General features: G+C 46.2%; 1 protein-coding gene across 1 annotated transcript in view; it reads right to left on the bottom strand.

Moving 5' to 3' along the window:
- LOC308102401 (insulin receptor substrate 1-B) overlaps positions 1 to 25,000 on the bottom strand; it is a 49,489-nt gene that overhangs the window by 23,584 nt on the left and 905 nt on the right. Inside the window, exons 2-3 of the mRNA XM_080452100.1 lie at positions 13,268 to 13,575; positions 8,011 to 11,230 (exon numbers count right to left, since the gene is read on the bottom strand). Of these exons, the coding sequence (XP_080308226.1) occupies positions 8,011 to 11,230; positions 13,268 to 13,575 (3,528 nt within the window). The remainder of the gene's footprint in view (positions 1 to 8,010; positions 11,231 to 13,267; positions 13,576 to 25,000) is intronic.

The following is a 25,000-nucleotide window of genomic DNA, read 5'->3' on the forward strand; positions in this document are numbered from 1 at the left end:
AAAGTAACTAGTAACTAAAGTTTTCAAATACTTGTAGTGGAGTAAAAGTATTATATTTGCCTCTGAGATATAGTGGAGTAGAAGTAAAAGTACAGAAAATGGGAAATACTCCAGTAAAGTAAACATTCCTCAAAACTGTACTTAAGTACAGTACTTGAGTAAATGTACTTAGTTACTTTACACCACTGCACACATGTACATTCAAACACTTTATCGAGGGGGAAGTTTCCACTCGGGATGGACGTGAGAAACGAGAGGAAAAGTACAGAATATCGGGCGCTAGCTGATTTGAACCCTGTGGTTTGCAGCACATTCTGGAGTGTTCATTCAATCCGGACGTTGTGGTGTAAAGTAGATGAGAACAGGTTGACCACATTTTCACAGGTTGTTCATAGAGACGACGTTGGTGTGAGGCGACAGCCGTGTCTCTCTCTCTTGTCTCCCTCCACAGACTACAGACGCAGATCAATGCCTGCATGCCGCACGCGCACGAGCGCACACACACACACACACACACACACACACACACACACACACACACACACACACACACACACACACACACACACACACACACACACACACACACACACACACACACACACACACACACACACACACACACACACACACACACACAACACAGGCATACATACCCGCACACAGAGATTAGGACCCTATTCATTCTACAGAATCTAAATCCTCCCCTTTTCCTCTCTTCTCTCACTGTAGTCAATGGGAGATTAGCCGGCGCCAGAGAATGCCTCGGGTAACAAGTGAAGCAGCACACGCACGCACGCACGCACGCACGCACGCACGCACGCACGCACGCACGCACGCACGCACGCACGCACGCACGCACGCACGCACGCACGCACGCACGCACGCACGCACGCACGCACGCACGCACGCACGCACGCACGCACGCACGCACGCACGCACGCACGCACGCACGCACGCACGCACACACACACACACACACACACACACACACACACACACACACACACAACACACACACACACACACACACACACACACACACACACACACACACACACACACACACACACAATGCAGGTGGGTCTCAGGATCCACATGGGAACGGCGTGGCTCCAATGTGGACCTCGGACTTCTTGTGGCTGGCCTGTGATGTTAGTCAACTACACTGTATGACGTCAGTCGCATGTCGTAGGACTCCAGATTTGGCCAAGGTTTCCGCACAATCACAGTCCTATTGACGTGCATTATAAAATGAAAATACAGTATTTCAAAAAGTATGAAACATGTGTGAAGAAAAAGTAGTGGAGGTACTTGTGGCCTACTGGCAGCATGCATACAAAGATTGGAGCTGATGGGTCTAGTGCAGCAGTTTGCCAGATTAGCTCCAGAGACACACAGGCACACACACACACACACGCGCACACACACACACACACACACACGCACACGCACACGCACACGCACACGCACACGCACACGCACACGCACACACACACACACCCACACACACACACAAAGTCACTCCAGGCTGTACAAAGCTCCACAGAGCTGCTGAAGTGAGAAACATCCTATGACAGAATTCTCCATTATGTTTCTATGCTGCTCTGGAGTTCTAGAGTTGACTAGTGAGGCCTGATGAAATCGCTTTGTTGCCTCGATGCTAGACGCAGTTTTGCTGACTGCTGTTGGCCATGGCCACGTCATTCTGAATGTAGCACAGCACGCGGTGGTGTGAGTGTGTGTGTGTGTGTGTGTGTGTGTGTGTGTGTGTGTGTGTGTGTGTGTGTGTGTGTGTGTGTGTGTGTGTGTGAGTGTGTGTGCTTGAGTGGGGGTATTCAACATGGATTACTCCACTGGCTGCTGGTGTCGTCCAGCTGGATTCTCCCACTTCATGGATGAAGGTCTATAGAGGGAGACGGCTCTCCACTCCTCTGCTGTGGTCTGCTGCTGCTGCCGTGGCGCACAGAGATGATCTCATCAAATGGAATGTGCTCGAAGTCAGTGGGAAAAACACACTCAACCTTCAAGTCCACTCGTTCACATAAACACATGTGTGGAGACGGGGACACGCACGCACAACCAGACCTTCACCACTCCCCCAAAACCCAAACACTGGAGGTTTGTCGCTAGGCACAGTGCTAGGGAGGTAACTCCCAGAGCAGAACACCCAAACAAAGCAAAGGGACTTTCTGAAATTAAATGTCCTCGACTATAACAAGAAAATCCATCCAAATAATGGAGGCCGCCAGCAGCATCAAGCAATGTTATCCCAGGAAACTTATCAAATGTCTGCAGGAAATACCCCATAAACAAAGGCAGATGATTATGTTTTGTCAAAAGTGAGACAAAAGACATGTAACCTTGTCTTTTATCTTGAACTATGTATGCCATCTGTTCTCTTATCACAGTGAAAAAAGAAATGAACTATTTCTATAAAAAACTATAAAACTATTTTAAAAAAAAGCTAAATTAAGTTAGGAAATTAGTTCATATGGATTATGTTGTCATAAAATGCTGTAGTCTGCATGCAGATGTAGACAGATAGGGTTTATATTATAAATATCATAAATAATAATACTTGCTTGCATACAATGTTGCTCAAGATCATACAATATCAAAACGTACAAAAAGCTGACAAATATAGTAAATGTAGGAGCAGCCAATTCACAGTTTAACAGCATCTTAAATTAAACACAATTAAAAACATATAAATCTGAGTACATGTTTGAAATTCATTCTGACTGGGTCCCAAAGGACCTCAGGGTTGCTTAACTAAGGCTGACGAAGTGTGAGCAAACTTGAGTACCATAGCTTCTCTCTTGGTCAACAAAAGCTCCGGAATTGCTTGTTTCTGTGGTGTTTCTGTAGTCTTACACATAAATAAAGCACATACTGGCATACATGTTTAGCTCCTTCATGGAGGGCAGCTGTAAGCCAATCACCCACTCAGCACAGCAGGGAGGACCACACACGTTTGGAGAGATGACAGTAACAGATCAAACGCTGTTGGTTTAAATCCCCCGTACCAACTGGTGGCTGGGAGTCAAATGTGAATCATCGACTGGAGAGCAGTCAAATCCTGAGTCTTAATTTAGTGTTCCATTTGAACACTTTCAAGTCTTCAATTAACGCGCCAGGATTTTACTGCGTACTGACTGTATGGCAGTGACCACCAATGAAGTGCCCCTGAGCAAGTAATGTCTAAATCATGATATTATAGCCCAGTGACTCTTATGTGTTTTTTGTAAATACACTGTGTATTTACACTATGTCCAAATGTCAGTTAAGTTGTGTGCCACCATCCTGATAGGGTTGGTGCTGCAGCTACCTCCAGCTCGACTGCATCACCGGCGTCCTCAGCCTAACTTATGCTCTGTCATGTGACGGCGTCACACACCCAAAATAGCCTATTTACAAGCTCACAACAGGTCGCATGCATCTGCAATATGTTGTGAGCTTGTAGATCTTTTTTTTTGCCACGCAACACCGTCGTGTATAAGCATAAACTGGGCTTAACTCTGCTCAGTGGGTTGGTGCTGTAGCTGCTGCCTCCAGCTCTACAACATGCTGGGGAAAAGACGTATGAACACACATTATACAGTGCATGCGCTCACATGCTCTCCCTCTTCGACACTGCGCACGCACGCACACACACACACACACACACACACACACACACACACACACACACACACACACACACACACACACACACACACACACACACACACACACACACACACACACACACACACACACACACACACACACACACACACACACACGCAGCATTGTTTAGCTTTAGACTAGAGACTAGAGTGGTCTTGCTTGGTCTAAGACAGGACTGTTTGCGGTCCAGGCGAACACTAGGTTAAAGTAACAGAGCAATGGTGCAAACAGTCATGGTGCAAGTGCTATGTAAACCACAACGACGCGGACTCACCGTGACCCCAAAACAGGGTGACACTCGGGGCATAGCAGCACGTATGCATGCGTGTGAGAGACAAAGTGTGTGTGTTGTCAGTTGTCATATGGAAAGTATAGCATGCTGTGTGCAAAACAAGAGCATGGCTGTTTGTCACTAAATTGTGAGCTGGAGTTATTTTAATCACTGAATTTAACAGGCGATAGTCTTGTTAAATCAAAAGGTCCATACAGTTGCTTTTTCTAGATTATTGTCCTCTAAATCCAGCCAATGTCCCTTCAGTGTTATTATAAAAAGAGAGTAGTAGGGACAGCTTTCTAATACTGTAGGTATTGTTATTATGAATGATATGAACATTTTAATATTGAACTAGTACATTGAGGAAAGACAGCGCACCCACACACTCCTGGAAGAAGGCCTCAGACTTAAAACTTGTGTTCTACTTATTATTATTTTAGTAGCGTTTATTCTATAAATTACTTTTACGATTATTTGAATAATTGAGAACCGAGTTTTTAAATGTACATATATCAATTAATTGATTAACCACTTAAGCCCTATGTTATACAAGGTCACACAAACAGTGCTAGACACAAATAGTGAAAATCGCATATTTTCAGTATGTTTTTTTAATTGTTTTGAAAATATTCACTACTATCGATTAGCAACATTGTTTTTCCAATCAATCAAATCAATTGTTTGATTAATTGTTGCACCACTAGATCTGAATTTGTGAATAGTTACTAGTATTCATTAGCTCCAGCACCTCAGCTAAGCCTCCTATCGGATTTCTAATATGGTAAATATTCTTACATTTTGTGTCTAATGTCAAATGTGCCTTTTAAGAATGTCAATTGAGGAAAATAAGTAACCAAACATGATCTCCCCTCTGTCCGTGGACATGTGCTTTGCAGAAGACATTGAATATCGACGTTTTGTGATGAAAATATTGTGATGTCACTTTTAATTCAGAGCTTCGTCAAAAGGCACAGCATAACAAAGCAGATGCACTCACTCCTTCTTACTCCCAGGCGTCTTTACCTATGCAACATCAAATGCACACTGTTCTTTGTCAGGTACTGAAATATTAATATATGAAGAAGTATGGAATCTTGTCTCCACCCTGAACATGAGAACAAGATTGCACTTCCAATGTAGACACACTACATTCTGCGTTGCATCAAAATGTGACATAAAATCTGACCTCAATTTTGAAACTAGATCCTACAACGACGTGTGTGTGTCTAAGAGATGGAACTGAAAAGGCACGGGTTATTTAAAGATTGGCACACACACACACACACACAACCTGCTCCAGATGGCAAAGAAATAAAATAATTGGTTGGTAAGGACAGCTGGAAATGTGTAATAGAATTCTCCTGGAGGAGATTGCGGGAGTGGTGGCTGATTAAATTTGTGTTAAGATTTTCTCCAGAAAAAACACTCCATTTCATAAACTAATTCACTCCATTGTGCTGAGGGTCAAGGCACACATTATGCAAGACTCACCTACACACCGCAGATGCACAATAACACAAACCCACACACAAGTACGTGCACACACACAAGCACACACACACACACACACACACACACACACACACACACACACACACACACACACCTTTGTATAATAAGTGCACATTACGATTACCATCTAAACCACTTTAGCCTATTTAAGCCCTAATAATGAACAGATGTGTTCACATACTGACGTGCACTGCATAAATGCATGTGTACATACACACATGTACACATCATCTGAATAAATAGGAGCAATAGTGAACGGCACATTTGTGCAAGTTAATTTTACCACAGCTGCCCGAAACTGTTCTGTTTGACTGAGGTCAGTTGAGTAGGTTGTAGGAAATCAATTTGAGAAATATGTCTCACAGATTGAATATACTGACGAAATAATGATCTAAAATTGCGTATTATTTATCCATTACATTTCAAGTTAATAGTACTTTAGCCTCATGCTAACTGCTCTCTAAATCTAAGCCCTCATCCCTCCATGGCAAAAACATTTAGACACCCCCCTGAGAGAGAGAGAGAGAGAGAGAGAGAGAGACAGACACACACACACACACACACACACACACACGCACACACACACACACACACACACACACACACACACACACACACACACACACACACACACACACACACACACACACACACACACACACACACACACACACACACAGGGGCACAGGGGCACGGGCACGGGCACGGGCACATACATACTTATGGGTTCACCACAAGCTGTAGCTTGCCAAAGAGCATCCCTACAATTACAGAGGATTTTATGTTTTCAAAACTGCTCTAAAGGTCCACAGAGGCAGGTTGATTAAATGGCTCTAAACTGTGCTGTCTTTATGGTGATAGATGGATCAATGAACGTATTTTCCATTGGGAAGGTTCACTTTTCACCCACCCACTCTCTCCCTCTGTCTCCATTCTACTACAAGAGGGCGACTTCAACACTCAAGCAAAATCTATTTTTAAAACATCTCCCCATTCATTTCGGGATTAAGTGAGACACAATTTGAAAACAGAAAGGGTTTGAAGACACACAGAGGCGAGGGAGATTTATTCTTTCTTGAAGTGAAAGGCAATAAAAGCGTGAGAACAAAGGAGGGCGGAAAGTTTTCAGAGTAATATTCCTATGTATCTCGACAAACTGGACAGAAGTCAGACATGGAGTTTGGAGCTTTAACAGGGAACACTTTCAGGAGAGTCCACTAGTCCTGGCATGGCCCCGCCAGCCCAACGCGGCACAAATACCCGAACAAAAGGATCATTTATTGGAGGAGGAAAGAGGGGGAGGAGGAATGGAGGGATGAAAGGAGGGGGGGGCACACTGTACAGAGGCATTTGAGGGCTGTGTGAGTGAATACTGGCCCCATCTCAACATTCACAGCCAACGTGTAACATTCTCCCCCACGCTACCTCACACATGTACCCATGCTAGCAGGCACAGCCAGCATACATATGGTCCCACAGCAGTGGCTAGCTAAAAGTATGTTTCTATTTAAATCACGCACACAGTAGATGCCGCCTTAATGCTAGCAACACTGGCCACATTTCCCCTATAAAACCAGTGGAACAACCTATAGAAGCTCACTGATGATGCATTTCCATTTGCGGAATCTATGAAAAGCTTTACCATGGAGCACAGCTCTGCTGCGCTTCACCACAAGATCCCATGATGAATTTTAGGTAATGCAAAATTATACATTAAATCCAACTGTGGAGGCAAGCTATGAAACACTTACCGCAAAAAAACCTTTGGACTAGCTCAAGCTACAGTGCAGACCATAAGGACTTTAGCGGTGGTTAGCGAGCTTTGTTACATAAACAAGCTGCATTTTTTATCACGAGAGCCTCACAGTAGATGCACGAGATAAGTGAGGCCACTCAGCATTTTACTACTCTATATAAATCTTCACCTCCACTTAAACACCGGTCTCTCTATCTACTAAAACTGTAGGCGTCAGTTTCTTAATGAGCCAATTTAGCACAAACAGTGGCTCACACAGAATGTTTGTATATGAGGAAATATCTCCCCCAGTTCAGGCAAAGCTGTTCTCATTATCCTCACTTGATAAAGCATATGTGTATAGGCCTATTTCTTCTTGGGCAAGATTAAAAGGTCTTTTTATCAGAAAGAACCCAGATATGTGCACACTTACAAAAATATTTAACAAACCTAAAAAGATAAATATTCCTCTCCAAGATATGAATTGACTAGACTTTGCATGCTTATCAAATCACAAAACACACAGTTGAATATCTAAGTCCAAAAGGTCACATGTGCTTTTTTATAACTAGATACAGCTCCAGGGAGGATAATTTGCTTATGTATTTTGAAAGCAGTCAAGCCTTATCTCATATTGGGGATTGTGCAGACAGTAGTACAGATCAGATCGGTGTCTACATGATAATCCGGCGCCAGGAGGGTTTGGATAAACCCATAGACGGAAACGGTTGCTTGGATCGATTGGATTATAGAAAGGACTACTGGGGGTCATTCATATGAGTGCTATCGTTCATATGAAAAAAAAGCAAAGTCTTACCTGTGCCCTCCTTGTTTCCATTCTGATGTGTCCTCAGCTCTTCTGACTTGTAGAAGTCGATGCTGGCATACGTGTTGAGGCTAGAGGCAGCACTGACACTGCCCCCTACACCCGCTGCCCCGACCCCGGAACCACCACTCAACATGGAAGAGAAAAGGCGAGAGGGGCCTGCTTGGACCCCCGGGGGTCCATCTAGGCCCAAATGGGGGCTCTCTTTGTTGGCCAAGTCCAAGTCTATATAGTTGAGACCTTGCTCCATGGATGACGCCTGGGCAGGGGGTAAGGGCTGCTGCCCGGGGAGGAGGAACTGAGAGGCGGGGTCCGTCACAGTGCCGTTGCCCCACAGCATGCCTTCAAAGCCCAGTCGGCGGGCCACGGCTTGAGCGTGATCTGGGAAGAGGGAGGCGGTGGAGGTAGAGGAGGAGGACGAGGAGGACGAGGATGAGGACGAGGTGGCAGTGGAGGTGGGAAGGGAGGGAGAGGCCAGGAACGTTTCTGAGCAGTGTCGTCTGCGTCCTTGGGGGTCAGCCCGAATGACCTTAGCCCCATGGTCTGGGTTGGGCCCCGGTTTGCCTAGGGGAAAGTCTAGACTCAGTACAGGAACAGCGGGGTCTGCCCTGGTAGGGGACGGAGCTTTAGGGGAGATGTTGGATGAGGAGGACCTGGGCAGGACGGTGTTGTTACTGTTCAGACTGAAAGCCATTTCCGTGTAGTCACCGCAGGACATCGGGGACTCAGACTCACTCACTGATGGTACTCGAAGGGTGGGATGCGTCTCCCTGGCTTTCCTAACCACTGTCTCAGGCAGCTCAACTCTCTCCTCACGAGGGCCAGTCGTGCACTCATCACGGGCCTTGGGGGCATGGGCAGAGGCGGGCGGGGTGGGAGGGGTGGCAAAGGACGGGAAGCCAAGTGGCGTGAGGGAAAGAGGCGAGGGTGATGGAGAGGGTCCTAGGTCCATGTTGACGTACTCTGAGGCTACATGAGGGGTTATGGGAGCAGAGGGGCTACGGGAAAGGGGGAGGAAGCCCCCCAGGCACGACGCTGGCCTATGCTGGGGCCGCTGGTTGCTGGAGCCATGGGGCAACGACATGCCATGTCTGAGTCCCCTGCCCCGTCCTCCTCCAACCTGTCCGCACTTATCCCCCTTGAACTCGATGCTGACGTACTCCCCTGGGCTCTTGGGTTCTGGAGGGAGGGGGTTTTCCCGCACCCTGGGGAGGGTGTTGGCCTTGGACACATCCACGAACAGGCTCACTGGTCTGTTCCTGGCACCGCCTCCCTGCTTGGACGCCCCGCCGGAAGTACCCCGCCGCTGCTGGAGCGTGCTGCCATCTTTGGCCTGAGGCCCCACGGATGCAGTGCCAACCATCCGGTCCTCGCTCTCCCCGAGGCTCTCGTTGCTGGCAGAGCTGGAGGAGTAAGAGGAGGATAGGGACAAATGGCGAACCACCGCTGAAGTGCCCGCAACTGGTTGCTCCTGACGACCCCCAACTGACCTCCCTCCACCTCCACCCATTCCCTGATTCCCGCCCACGTTTGGCCTCCTGCCCCGGCCGGGCCCCTCTTCAAAGTGTCCCGTGGAGGGAGTGTGTTTGTAGGAGCGGGGTAGGGAATAGTATGAGTACACCATCTTGGGGGCGTGCTGCTGGGCAAGGAGGTCTGACTGACTGGGGTATTCAGGGGGCGGGGGGCTGCCACTGGCTGAGCGAGCGCTGATTGGCGACATGTTCATATAATCACTGCCTGCCCTGCTGTCTGCACTGCTACCGCCCAGCCAGCCCCCTCCAGAGAGGCCTCCTCGCTGGTCTGGGGAACAGCTGCTGTTGGGGGACATCATCATGTAGCCGTCGGAGGCCGGTGGGGGGCGGATCTGCTGAGGTGGGGACACGCTGTTGTTGGGCGTCATGGCCATGTAGTCGTCGGCGGGTTTGGACTCCGAGTCAGGGACGGAGACGGCCAGCGAGTGAGAGAGGGAGACCGGTGGCTGGGTGACACCACCGGGCAGCATGGACATATAGCCATTATCCACCCCTATGTCGATGACGCCACCTCCTCCTCCTCCGACTACATTGACAACTGCTTCACCTTTAAACTCCCCTGCCACGTCCAGGTAACCGCCTCCGCCTCCCACTGACCCGGGACCCACGCTCGAGTCCCTCCGAGTTAAGGAGGAGGTGTTGGAGGCAAAAGACTCGCGGCTGGTGCTCCTTGACATCACAGCGTAGTCGGCTGAGTCCTCATCTGCCGGCTCCTCACCTCTCCGCGGCCGCGGGGCCAGCCGCTCCAGGGCCATGGGAGGTAGGGAGGCCCGTTTGCTCAGCAGCCTGCGCTCAGCCTCACATTCGCGGCTAGATGACCGGCGCAGCACCCTCTTGTTCTGTGGCTGGGAGTTGGAAGGTGCGGGTAGAGAGTTCGGCGTAGAGCTTCCTTCACTACTAGCACCACGCTGGCTCATCAGGATATAGTTGGCTCCCTCCTCGCCAATGGACTGGCTGCCCACACTGCCCACAGAGCCTCCAGGCAGGCTAGGGGAGGGGACGAGCGAGTGCTCCCCAGGGCTAGAGCAATACTCATCAGAGGAGCCGTAGTCACTGGGCGAGCCTGAGACGGAGGCCCGGTGGGGTACACGGCTGTAGGAGCCATTTCCAGGTCCAGCAGAAGCCCCGACACCTCCAAATTCAGAGCCATGGCCAGAGCTGGAGGAGAGGCTGGGTGCTGGGGAGGGCGTAGGGCTGGAAACGGAGCGCATCAGGCCCATGGGGGTTTTGGCAGCTGGGGTTGTGGCTGAGCGGGCCGACTTTGACCTGAGGATGGGCGTGCTGGAGCAGGAGCCATTGGTGGTGGGACTGGAGCCTGGCCCTGGCAGTGGCGTTGTTCCTCCAGCTCCTTCTTCTCCCTTCCCACAATCGCTGGCAGTGCGAGACCTCGGGAAGCTGTGCCTGGGGGTGGGTGAGGCGTTGGCACTGTTGCCCCCTCCCCCGCTGCTGGCCCCTCCGGGGGGCTCGGTGCGGGATCGGCGGGGGAAGCCAACCTGGCTAGGAGGCGGGTTTGGATGGTGACGGCGGGAAGGAACACTGATAGGGTTGGAGGCAGTGGCGCCCCCTCCAGGGCCTGAGTTGGACTGTGATTTGCTGCGCTGGCGGAACTCCTCACTCAGGGCCTTCATTGCTTCCAACAGGGTCTCATGCATGTTCTGGGCCACCACTGAATCATCCACCTTCAAAATGACATAAAAACCTTATTAACTACAATTCATGATTGGGACTAATTCAGCTGACATTACAATTAAATATACTGTACTGTCACTTCTACTTCAATGCCGTGGAAGATTATTGTTGTGATTATTGCTAAATCTTGACCATGTGTTCAACCACAGCGGGCATGCTCATTAACTCTCTCAGTGCCACGCCCCGAAGATATCCCGAGTTTTTCCCGAGTACCCTCAGTGCCAGCACGAGAAATCCCGAGTTTTTACTTTTGACTGTAGTCGCGCTATTCTGTTTATTTTTCATGATCACTTTCGCTTCCTGACTCCTTCAGACTCATTGGGTTCCAGTTTCATGACGCAGATTCCGTTTCCGGTTCTAATTTTTTTCCCGCGATCATTTTCGGCCAGAATAGGGAAAGTCATGGTTTTTCACACGGTATAAAAAACGAACAGAGAGGTCCACGTCTACTCTCTTTGGTCTGGGTGACGATCAGTCATCGTAGTCGTGTATCACATCGTAATTTAGCCCGATCAACGATTGTCAAAAATGTCAACATCCGGTTATGACCGGATATGACGTGAGCCTGTTTGGGAGGGGGCGAGTGAGCCAGCGAGGTCATCAATGTGTCGATTTGTTGCTCTCTACTGGTAGAACTGTAATATGGGTTTAAAAACCCAATCAGATAATTTATTTGAATGAAAAATTACAAAATTACAAAATTTAAAAAAAACGCAAATTGCTGGCACTGGGGGAGTACTTTATGAAAATACTCTTGGCACTGAAAGAGTTAATTGTGGAATCCAATGTCACAGCATTAATTTCTATATTGGTCAGCTGTGGTGCTAGACCAGGGGTTTTCAAACGTTTTATTGTCACGGATCCCCATAATTTACATTCATTAGGCCATGGACACTCATTTCAAATGTCCTATTAGTGTCCTAATAGGTCCTAATATGAAAAGATGTTTGGGATTACATTTAATTTAATTGTCTAAATGCAGCAATTGTACATGAGAAATAGATTCATGTTGGTGATATTGAAACAGAGTAGTCATTTGAATTATAGTTAAAGGTAGGGTAAGTGATTTGCAATTATTCAAATAATTGCAAAATGGATCTATGTTCTGATAGTACTCGTTACTACAGAGTGTCCTGTCCATATAAGGAGTCTCCCATGTCTCTCCAGCTCTTTATTAACTCTCTCAGTGCCAAGCCCAGAGTTATCCCGATTTTTTTTTGAATGCCCTCAGTGCCAGAACGAGAAGTCCTGAGTCCTGACTTCTATTTTCTTTAGTCTGGGTGACGGACAGTCATCGTCGTCGTGTATCACATCATACTTTAATTCCGATCGGCAATCTGCGAAAACGTCACATCCGGTTTATGACCTATGCACATGTTTGAGCCTGTTTGGGGGGGGCGAGCGAGTCAGCGAGGTGATCAAGGTGTCTATTTGCTGCTCTCTGCTGGTAGAACTGTCGTATGTGTTTAAAACCGCAGTCAGACAATTTATTTGAATGAAAAATTACAAAATAAAAAAATAAAGAAACACGCAAATCGCTGGCACTGGGGGAGTACTTTATGAAAATACTCTGGCAGTCAAAGAGTTAAACAGAAAATGCATTTTCAGTGCTCTCTCCTGATTGGCTCAAATGTTGTCACCTACCCGAAAATGTACTATATTCTGTTTACTAAAGAGCTGGAGAGACCCCTGTGACCAAACAAACGCTCTGTAGCAATGATTACTATCAAAATATAGTACTTTAACCTTTTAAACAAAAACAAAAAATATCTAAAAAATATCACTTACCCTACCTTTAAATTAAACACATGATCCATAGCGTCCCTATTCTGGGTTAAACAGTCGACAAATACTTTATTCGCAAACTCAAAATGCGTCGCAACACGCCGCCTTGTTAGCTTACAGATCGGCTACTTTCGGCGAAGACATGGTATGTAGAGGGGGCCTAGTTTAGACCCCTGGGGGACTCCGGTCACCTAAGTACATAGGACCTAAGTAGTTAAGAACACTGGACTCTCCATCCTCACCTGCATCCAGAACTCTCCGGGGCCCGTCACGGCCGAGCGGCCCACCTCCACAAAGAAAAAGTTCTCTGAGTGGCCGCAGCGGCGGACGTTCATCAACTGCAGCACCACTGCGGCGGCGTCCGAATTGAGCTTGACGAAGTTGACTGTCTTGTCGGTGAGGCAGAGGCGGTAGATGCCCACCAGGTTCTTGGCCTGGCCCAGACCCTTGGGCCACACCTTCACCTGCCACACCTCCTTGAAGGCTGGCCCCGGGTTGGGCACGCCGTAATCCCCTGCTGCACCAGCCCCGCTGTCGGTTGGCGTCTTGCCTGGAGGTGAGAGAAATGTGGGGATTAATAGGATGTTTGAAAGAACAGAGAAGGGTGGGGTGAAGGGGGGGGGGGGCAGATGGGAAGGAAAGGAGGACAATGAAAGAGTGATCGTTCACACGTGGTCGCTGGGAAATATTTTTTTTTGGAGGGACATAAACCACCTTGACAACAAAAATGACCTTCATGTATTCTGTGACCGAAAGGAATGCCAGGTGAGAGCACCCCTATTTACCAGTTCAAAGACAACTGGGAGTCTCTATTATGCAAGCTGTGCTGCTATTGAGCTTTTGACTGATTTTGGTTAACTAGACGTATGTTTCGTGCTGAGCATGCAGCAACTTGCGAGACCAGCTCGCTCCACCTGCATGTTTCAACTCAGGATCTCACTGACACACATAGACATGCTGACACAGACATGCGTACAAACTCTCATACACTTGCACACATACACACACAAACGCACGAGTGCCGTGCATACGTACACACATACCAGTATGGAAAGTTTAACTGTTGACGACTGACACCCTGCAAAATGCAAACTATGAAAGAAAATTGAGAACCGATATTCAGAGAAACTAAAAAGTTAACTATCTTGTTGGTTGCTTAAAAGAGAAACCCCACCCAAAAAACAACACTACCATATGTAATTTTAAATATTTTGGACATATTTCTGCTTCTGCAGTCTGCACATGAGCTAATCACACCCAAAACTAAAAGCCAAAGATTGCATACTAATGTTAACGCCTTGAACCTTTATCGTACCCTATTCTGGGCATGGCGAACACTATGCAGCGTTCAATCCAATCTATCCAATCTACAAGCTTGTATATTGGATATTTCCGGTGAATCGATTTGGTGTAGTGAAAAATTGAAAACAGGAAACTAGCTCATAAACATCCCCCAACAAATAAACATACCGTACTCTCCAGTTCATTGTAAATTGAGAAGCAAGCGAACAGCAATAATATCTTGATTATAACCTACTACGCTGCAGGGTGTCACATGTAGTTTTGATAGATTGTGTTCAGATCTCTTGACTGAACAATTGGAGCAGCAATCCTGTGGTAGACCGTAGAGTGCATTGTTTTTGCTTTAAGGCACCACCCAAAAAACTGCCCCAGTTCACACATCCCCTTTTCTCCCATGGAGTCGACATTTTCCAACTTTTTCTGCACTGAGACATTGCCAAGTTGACTTGTTCTGAACATGAAAACTGTCAATCCATGACAGAATCAATCAACTCACAAGAGATGGGCCCGCCTGTTCTCACGGGAACACTGAAATTCTTTGCAGAAAAACAGTGAAGCGGAGCACCTGTTTTCATAACCCACTTGATATGGCAAGGGACATTACTGGAGGAAATTACTTTTTTGACGAGTGACCAGTAATTTGGGCTATAAGTACTATAGATATTTTCACAAATTTTCTATCACATTTCAACAGTGACCGCCGTATTCCGACAAAGATGCATCTTTAGTCTGTGTGTGTTCCTCCATTTCTTGCATGGATCCGCTGTGACTCCTACAATCAGAACCATATGCAAACGAAAAGCCTCAGACACACATGATGGACAATGTACTAGCTGAACTTGGGATATGATGACATAACATTTCCAAACCCCGTCCCAAAACATTAAGCCAAGTTGTGGTTGCAAAACAGGGGGAGTCTAAAGCTTATCTGTGTCCCTTGCTTACCCAAATAGGATGATCAAGTTCAAACATTACTTTAACTACCTAAACTCTATATACTTAGTTGACCGGTGTCCCCCGGCGGGGGTTTATACCTTCTTCCCTATACACAAATGTATTTTCCCAAGAATTCCGATCTACAAGCTCACAACACAGCGTGTCACAATGCGACTGTGGCCGTGGTATAAAGGGGAAAATTAGGAGAAAGACTTCTATTGAACAAGCATCCAGATTATATGCAAAAGTTAATCTTTCATCCAACCACTGCTTACTATTTAAATCATCCTAAAACATATGTCATCATGAACTGAGTCTGTCACACTGCACCCTCTTCCTCTTAAGAGTCCCTTTCCTCTCGAAGGGCTCATTAACAAGCCTACCCTTGAAGAATGCATGAGTGTGTTGTTTACCGTGAGCAGCAGCATGGCATATCCTTAAAAGCCAGCCGTGCTTTTCGCGAACCTCTTTAACGTGGGGTTCAAGAGGTTCGTGTCCCCACGCACACACACTCACACACACACTGCCTTTGATCTTTGGGCTTGCACAGATGCTCCACACTGACCCTACATCTCTCTCCCTCTACAAGAAGCTTCCCGTCGTTGTAAAACTGCCAGAGGACTAACTGATCTCCACCTCGCCGACATCATAGAGTAGAAGCTTTTCAAGGATTATATAAGACTGGGTTTGATATTGCTAAGGGGGAAATATGAATTATAGATTGCCACTGGCAGTTTTCCTTTTATAGGTCCTTCGTGGTAGCACAGTGCTTAAGAAAGGTTTTTCTTTTTTTTGCCTTTTAGCCATGCGCACAAAGCATTATCATCCGGCTTTCGACTACGCACCAAGTATGCCACCAGCATCATATCACTGCTGGCCCATAAACATAAACAACACGACACCATAATTTATGACTATCTTGGCGGCAGATGAAGCCGAAGACAAAGCAGGATGCTGCTGATAAGAGCAAAACACACCTGGGAGGGGTAATGGATCGTTTATGATAAGTTGGTTGAATAGGGGCAGAACAATGGGGGTGTCTGGAGTAGGCTCAGACAGTCAGTGCACAGATCATACAGTATGCTCCTTGTGATCATGAGGACCCGGGTTAAAATCCGACTCCTGTCTTCTCTCACTTGTCTCTCCTCTCTCTCTGCCCTTGGTTTCCTGTCTCGTTACACTGACCTATCTGGAATAAAGCATAGAAATGGCTAAACTAAATCTTTAAAAAGAATAGGGGCAGAACAACCTCAGCCCTCAGGGGGACATTGCTGCAACCTTCAGGGGAATTTACAGAGACTGTTCAAGGGCTTTGTGCAGCATGAGCGTATTTAAATTCAGAATCACACTACGAGTTTTGTAGCGAGCCCGAAAACAAGTTACACTACTTTATTCATGCCCCGGTTGTTGACCTGCCCTTCGTCGTAACCACACATGAAGCCACAGTGGCTTCCAGTTTTACATGTGGACTGATGAATGGCCAGCAGGCCACTCAACACTGCCGTCTATTCATTCAGTTTTATTTGCTGCGCTCGAACTGCCTCCCCCGAGACGAATATTACGCGTTAAGCTAACCCCATTTCTTTCTTTCTATGGCTGGATATTAAATTTGAGTAGGAACTGAGCTTCTGGCTTTGAGACAGTGTAGCGCTTTCCTGGTCACTGTTAAAGTGTGTCATGTCTGTCTATGTACAGTACGTAGCCTACTGTGCTGTACTGTACTGTATGTGTGTGTCTGGGGTGCAGTAGGGGGTGATAATACGCCCTGGGGCAACTGCCTGCTGGGTTGACAGGCTCTTCCTATATAGTGACCCACTGACTACTACTGTCATACATTATGTCCTGGAGAAGGAAATGCAGAGCGTAGACAGTATAACCTCATTCTCGGCAAGGACACTGGGTAAGGAAGTTCATGAAGCACAGAAAGGGCTGGGAGATATGGACAATATCAAATATCATATTTTTTACCTCAATATTTATATTGTGATGACATTGAGGGGATTCGGGTGATGTGGGGACTAATGGTGCTTTCACAAAATACAGTGACATTTTTGATAAATAATCAGTAATGCCTACATAATAACTAAGTGGGCAAAGGCACACAATACAACAGCTAGAACAGTCCATGAATTTAGAAAATTGTATTACTTTACTGTAATGAAGCTCTAAAACCAGGAACACTTTGGATTCAAACCCCGGTTCTTGCACTCACAAGGAGCATATGGTCTGTGCACTAAAAGGCTGAGCCACCAGGAACCCCAAATTCCACAATTTAGTTAGCTAATGCAGTCTGTAAATCAGGAAAAGCCACTCTGGCAATTGAAAATGGCTGGTTCTCACTTAGGTTCTGTTTCCAAGTCTGTGATCTCATAGCCCTAGCATGCCACACTGCTCTATAATAACCCCTCTACAGCAGAGAATCGGCTGGACTTCTGAGGCCTACAATCCATTATTTACCCCCATCTATGCTATAGTAGCCCCTATACTACCCCTATACTATCATACAAAGTCACCAGTGTGAAGAGATATGGGACAGCTGCACTCTCTGTGTGTGAGTGTGAGTGTGTGTGTGTGTGTGTGTGTGTGTGTGTGTGTGTGTGTGTGTGTGTGTGTGTGTGTGTGTGTGTGTGTGTGTGTGTGTGTGTGTGTGTGTGTGTGTAAGCCACCCAGCGCCAACAAAACCCTATACCCTCACAAAGACATCCTGCTTGCCAACTGGCATCATTGTCTTTTTTTTCCTGTCCTCTGTTCTCCATCTATCTATCCACTCATCTCTCCTTCCCTCAAGTCATTCCCCTGTTTGGGCCCTCTGTAAGAGAAACATCTCTTCCACAACATCTCACCCCGAAGTTCCGAACATCACATCCAAGCATACGCCTACGGTCCATTTCACATGTGTTTCTTGTTATCCAGAAGTGCACGCACGCACAAACAACACTCAAACTTACCAATGACCTGTCCAGACTTGGTTGTCTCTAGAGGAAACACAAGAAGAAAGTAGCTGTGACCCTCACAGGTCCATCTTTACACTCTCAAGAAGAGTTAAGGGTCAACTTTTACACCCGAAAACACTCCAGATTTTACTGTGTGGTCTCTCCCAAGAGCAGATTAGCTAGACAGCCGGTGGCCATCTTGAAACATGCCCAGACGTGGGACAAATACTGGCCCTGGTCTTAACATTCAACTGACGTCTCATTTGGTTGATATTTTTTACGCTTGTCATCAGGGAATAAGCTCTCGCATACTCTCGTATCCAGAGTGGCCACTGACAGCTCCACAGTAAGGACAATAAATCCCACTTAAATTGTTACGAACCTCCTGACCTCAACCATGGAAGGGAATGGATCACGGTTAATGGCCCGGCTGATATCAACAAATTGCAATCAATATGATGGGCTATAAAAGGTTACAGTGCATTAAAAGCCTGCTGCTCCGACATGTTCAACATATGGGTGCTCATTGACTAAATGATAGTGTTTCCCCTAGCCTTGCTTTCCTGTCAGTCAAAAACAAGCACTTTATTGAGTGTCTCCGTCGGCGGTGATCTGTGGACCCTGCACAACACATGCAGGGTACACAAGGCTAGGAGTGCAACAGTTAATGGACAATTTGAATTAAATTACCGTAAATACAATGGCTGAAATAGCTCAAATAGCAGATCACAATGCGGTATGTTGTGATCTTGTAGATAGACTATTTTCACTATTTTTGCACGATGCTGTACGATAAGAAAGAAACAGAATAATTGCTAACTAAATAATTGATAGTTACAGCCCTATGCACAAGTCTATGCCAGACATATACCAGTCTGAGATGGAGTTGATGTACTTCTCCTATGAGCTGGCCCTGTCAAAGCCTGGCTGAGTAACTCATCACGTTAAATGAAATTACAGGGTGTTAACGTGTGCAAACTATTTAAGCCAAGGAAATGACCCTGCAGCGGTGACCAACGGTAGAGGCGGGCTTGATCCACTCACTGAATGGGATTTAGGGGCTGAAATAGCACCCAGCTAGGCTAGCTCTGGTCCAGAAGGTTAAAACAACAATAACAGTGATATCACAGTGCATAGTGATGTGCCTCACCCACTTACCGAGAACTTAAAGAATAAAAGGACCGACCAGATTGCTGAAAAGCCTCACTCCTCATTAAGCCACAACATCTGGCCTCTGGTGATGAAACTGCTCACTGCTGCTTTTACCCCCCCCTCTGACTTCACCAGTACACACAGCCTCTCTGCCCCCGCCAGAGGCCGACCCCGAGACAATAATTACTGCCTAATTAGGGAGATGATCAGTGCTTAAGCAGGGTTTAACGTTTAATCGCCTGGCTCGGCGGCCCACCGGTGAGATCCAGATCTGGCTGGCTAGAACAGATGAGCCAAATGACACTGTCTGTGCCTGGACAAAAATACTTATGGACAGGTGGATACAGCCGCTTGGGCAGAGTCCATCCGGTTCCGGGGTCTGATCTACAGTTTTGCTGGCAACGCATCAGCCTGAAAGTTCTGATGATGACAAGGTAAAAAGCCAAAGCAGTGTCAGAAATACCACCAGGCAACCAGCATACAAACTGTGATTTCAAGAGTTTCACTTTTACATCTGCAGCAGTACATCCATCTCTGCGCAGTAATATACAGAGTAAATTGACTCTGTATGTTAAATCTGTCTCTGGGTGGACTCTTTTTTGTGAGTTCTTACCTGAGTTGACTTCAGCCTGTTGTTTAAGCGTTATTTCACAGTGTGCTCCAAAGGGTCAACAGTTGTTGAGGTGGCACTTGAGCCATGGGACTGTTTTCCTGGCACACTGTGACACCGGGCGAATCTCCACTGCTTTCGTCTAGGTTAAGCCTTTACACGCTCGGCTGACTCCTAATAGTTGAGTAAACAGCTGCCCTAAAGCTTGATACTGTACTCGCTGCCCAAAAGAGCCTAACTGGACTCAGCTGAATAAATAACTCAGATCCTAATATCGCCCTGCACGGCAGCTGGCTCGTGTTTGTATAATTACTGCTGGCTTGGGGGAGGCTGCGTGATATTGGACAGTTCCTGGGCTGCTTTAGGTGAGGTTCCCAGGCCCAAAGCAGGCCCAATTGAGACTGAAAACTGCTCAGTTATGTAGGGGTGCAGCAGTTAATCGAACTAATCGATTATTAAAAAAATTCTCTATCCATCAATTCCACCCACCGTCCATCCAGGCTATGGGACTATAACCATGACTACAGATCCCTTCGTCTGCGAGGACCGTTCACAAAAACGCTAATGAACAGTTTAAATTTGAGAAAAGTGAAAAATTATTTGTCACTTTCTTATTATGCCAATGGTCAATGCCCGTGTGCAAGTTCAGATCAATTGGTCAACCCAGTGAGGAGAAAAAATTGTTCCAGACAGACATAGATTTCTTCATTTTATAGTAGGATAGCAAGCTCACAACACGTCGCAATGCGATGTGTTGTGAACTATTTTCCCTATTCTTTTGCATGACACCATTGTATAAAATAGGGCTTAAGTGGTTAATCAGAATAATCGATTTAGTACATTATAAAAAATCCTGTGAAATATTTTTGTGATGACTCAATGTATTAAAAAAAATCTTAAACACGCTTCCCAGTTATTTGGTTAATCGAAAAACGAATCAATAGAATAATAATAATCGCTGAGAAAATATAGTTGCAGCCCTAGCATGGAGACTCAAAAACTTCAGCGCTGCTTGGGTAGGGTTTTGCCTGATATTTGTGCGTGTAATGTGTATGTGCCTCAGCATGCACTGACACCACCCCACCCCACTACACTACCATCTAAGGAATCTCTCGCTGTGAGAAACTCAAACCAATTATTCCAAACTTCAACCCAAAACTTTAATTCAGTTTCAAGCCGCAGCTTGCCCCTAAGTACAGTACTAACTTCACAGCCATCAGAGGCCGTCAGTATGAACCACTAGGTATCAAGTTGAGGGAGTGGTCCATATAGGAAACTATGCGTTGCCATGCATCATCTCTTTGCCTGCACCCCCTCCAGCTTTCCCCTGTGCCAGGGTGCAGGGCTTGAATTCCTTTGCGTCCCAAACTGTACAAGTGGGGGGCTGCTGCTTCATGTTACCCCATAAAATCCCTGTTCACAGGCTGCAGCCCTGCTGCAAGTCAGACTCTCACTCAGCACTCCGCTTATCTAGCATTATTTGCTTAGGGTCATTAAGAGAAATGAGAACAACTTGACTTTTCTCTGTCATTTATAGACTACACAACCTCAGACACACCCGCCTTCGCCGTGCTGACCTACAGGCTGGAATTCTGACAGTGTGCACATTGGCCTTAGTTGACATACATGCACCTGATACACCTGCAATGTGAAATTGCATAACGAGTCACGACTCTGCATATTACGTCCATCTGTGTGTGTGTGTGTGTGTGTGTGTGTGTGTGTGTGTGTGTGTGTGTGTGTGTGTGTGTGTGTGTGTGTGTGTGTGTGTGTGTGTGTGTGTGTGTGTGTGTGTGCGCGCGTGCGTGCGTGTGTGTGTGTGTATGTGTGACACACATGTGTATGTGAAGATCCTGAAAGAAACTGTGCAGGGGCGGTCACATAACACATGCACGTTGGCTTTTCAGAACTCCAAGCTAACAGAATAACCAGTCACTTCATCATTGTCAGGACAGATGATTTAAATACCAGCAGCAACCCAACACTGAACCAACATAAGGAGGCGACAGGCAGCCTTCAAGCCTCACTGTTACATTGTTGCCCTTCAATAACACTGCAAACCCAACCTGTAATTTCGAAGACAATTGACGGCTGTGACTGCCGAAGACAACTACAAAAAAAAGTTTTGAGGGGACAGACTTATGGCTGACATGGCTGTTTATTTATTTAGCTGGGAGTATTGGTTTATGGCTGGCAACTGGGAAACCCACCCACTCCTTCCCTCAACCTCCTCTGTCTGCCTGGCTGTCCCACTCTGGCAGCTTACGTCCATATCCAGTGTTTCTATGTGCAGCCAGCAGCCGGGTCCTTGTTCTTGAAGCTGAGGTAGAAGGATCAGGCTGAACTTTAAACACAGTCTGCCTCAATTAGCTGTTACTCTGCACCCATTCCAAAAGTTAATCCAATAGTTTAGCAACGTCAACTGCCTAATTTGAAACACACAAATATATACATGCAGGGTGCGATTTCTAAAGAACAACAACAACAGAAAAGGCTGGGATGATTTTAGAATGGCACTTAAAAAACTCCACCGGGGATGAAACTAAATCACCAAGGGAGTAGATTTAAAGTCCAGGAGGGGAAATCCCCACCTCGCCCCTGGCAAATCACGCCCTGAATACAGACACACACACGCAATATACACATACATGCAAACACACACACACACACACACACATACATGCAAAGTGCAAACCCACAGGGACAGTTGTTTATTGCTGCAGTACAATGGGACAAAGTTTTACATGTGCAGTTATATCACGATAGGTCCGGCCAATATATCAATATGAAATCGATGTTGTGATCAAGATATCATCTGAGCTTTGGGATATCGTGATATTGTGATACATAGGGCACAAGTCCTGCTTTTAAATGCAGTATTACAGTAAAATTATGGGATTTTCTGAACTTACCAACCTGACTGTCTAGCTGTGTATTATTTGCTTTTAATCACTTAGCTATTATATAGTCATTGTTATTATTATTATTTATCAAAAATCCCATAATGAATATATATTTGGTATATTGTCCCCACAATATTGTCACAATATCGATATTGAGGTATTTGGTCAAACATATTGTGATATTTGACTGGGTCCATTGGTCCATCCATATCGCCCCCGGCCCTACTACAAGGTTCCTCAAACACGTTCCCACTTCCCAGCCTACCTCTTTAGATTCTAATGGCTCACTGACTAGCATCCCAATTTGAAAGCCTTAATTTCTCTTGTGGGCATTACGTGCAACAATGCATCAATGTCAGTGTAAGCCGGGTGCTTATTCACCTCCGTCAACACCGTATTTTACTGCTGCCCAACCTCTTATCAGCTCCTTTATGTAACAGAGCAGGTCATGTGTAAGAAGCACCTTGAACCCATATCTTGGTTTGCCTACATTGCGTCATGCGGTCTCTTGTCACTGGACTGGTCTCCCAGCGAGAAGTAAGGGCAGTGAACAGGTGATTTGGAGTTGCTTTGCTCACCACTATTGGCGCTGACAGCTGTGTTTGCACAGCAACTGATAGGTAACATTTGAGAAATCCAGGTCAGGCAATCCTGTGGGTTGAGACACTTTGCATAATGAGCCACTATCTGGCATTGTCATGGTAGCAGACAAGAGACTGTTAAGACTGGCACATTAGTAGCTAGAGCAGGCTCTAGAGCCCGACCGATTTTTGGGTCCAACTCCAATGCCAATCCCAATTTTGGAGAGAACCTTTAACCTAGAAGTTAAAGGTTCAACTTGAGAACATTTAACTTAGAAGCAAAACATTTTAACACAAATACCTTTTGGATAGAGAAACAATAAACACAATAAACTAAACTTTATTTAACCACTTAAGCCCTATTCAGAAATGTCACGTATAACAGGTATAACATGCCCAAATGTAGGTTCACGTCAGGTTAAAAATCAGGACACGACAGCTGCATAATTGCTGATGTCGCCAAAAAGGTAAAATGAGGGCCAATATTTCGGTCTGGCTCTAAATAGTAGCTACTAGTTAATGCATCAGGTACACTGACAAATGAATCGGGACTGAAAACAGGTTTGTCCAAATTTGCTGCTTTCACTGTGAGTGACATAACGTTTAGTTTCCTTTGGGATCAATGTGTGGACAAATATCACAGAGTCAGCAGAAAATGAGAACATTTAAAGTAAACAGAACACTGGGTGTGTGTTTGAGCAATGCCCCAGTTGACTTGGGAAACAGAGAGGGGGAGAGGAGGCACATTGGCTATGGCTAGGGAGGTCACGGTGACAAGTAGGTGTCTATACACACACACACACTGTGAAAAACCATGTGTTTGTGCTCTGAGAAGAAACACACAAGACTTGGGGACATCTGAGTACAAATATATCTGAGGTGACAGAAGTATGATAAGCTGTACTTTCGGGGAGGTGGCGGTGAGGATAAGGAACAGCCTAAAGAGGCACATGTTTACCCCATAGTCAGGTCAAGCACTATTTGTAAACACTTTGAGCATTTGAACATATACTGGTAAGTGCTGTTTATTTATATATGAAGAACATATTTGTTCCAAGTCCCACAGCATGAATAACACCATTATTGCATGCTTTGCTGCATGATGATGGCAAGTTCAGTCACACAGACATCAAGCAGCAGTGTGTGAACTTCAAAGCAAACCAGCATGGAGTTCAGTTCAGTTATGTTATCCCTCCCTTCACACCATAACACACTGGAATGAAAATATGCCCTGGATTGCTGGAGTGTACTAGTGCTGCATTGCCACGTTTCTCCCTGCCTGAGGAGCATATGTGGGGTGTTTGTTTGTTGTGTCCTGTGCGTGTTTGTGTGTGTGTGTGTGTGTGTGTGTGTGTGTGTGTGTGTGTGTGTGTGTGTGTGTGTGTGTGTGTGTGTGTTTGTGTGCGTGTGCGCGCGCGCGCGTGTCGGTGTTGCCATGTCCGCTTATTATAAGCGACTTTGGGCTTCTTTTTCTGTAAAGTTGCTTGTAAATATTGTTAGTTGTGGGATGCGTTTTTTTGGCTTGTTTCTTAAGTGCAGTTGCTTATTTAGGCTTGCT

The sequence above is a fragment of the Gymnoscopelus braueri genome, assembly GCF_963280865.1.
Source record: "Gymnoscopelus braueri genome assembly, chromosome: 15".
Lineage (NCBI taxonomy): Eukaryota > Metazoa > Chordata > Actinopteri > Myctophiformes > Myctophidae > Gymnoscopelus > Gymnoscopelus braueri.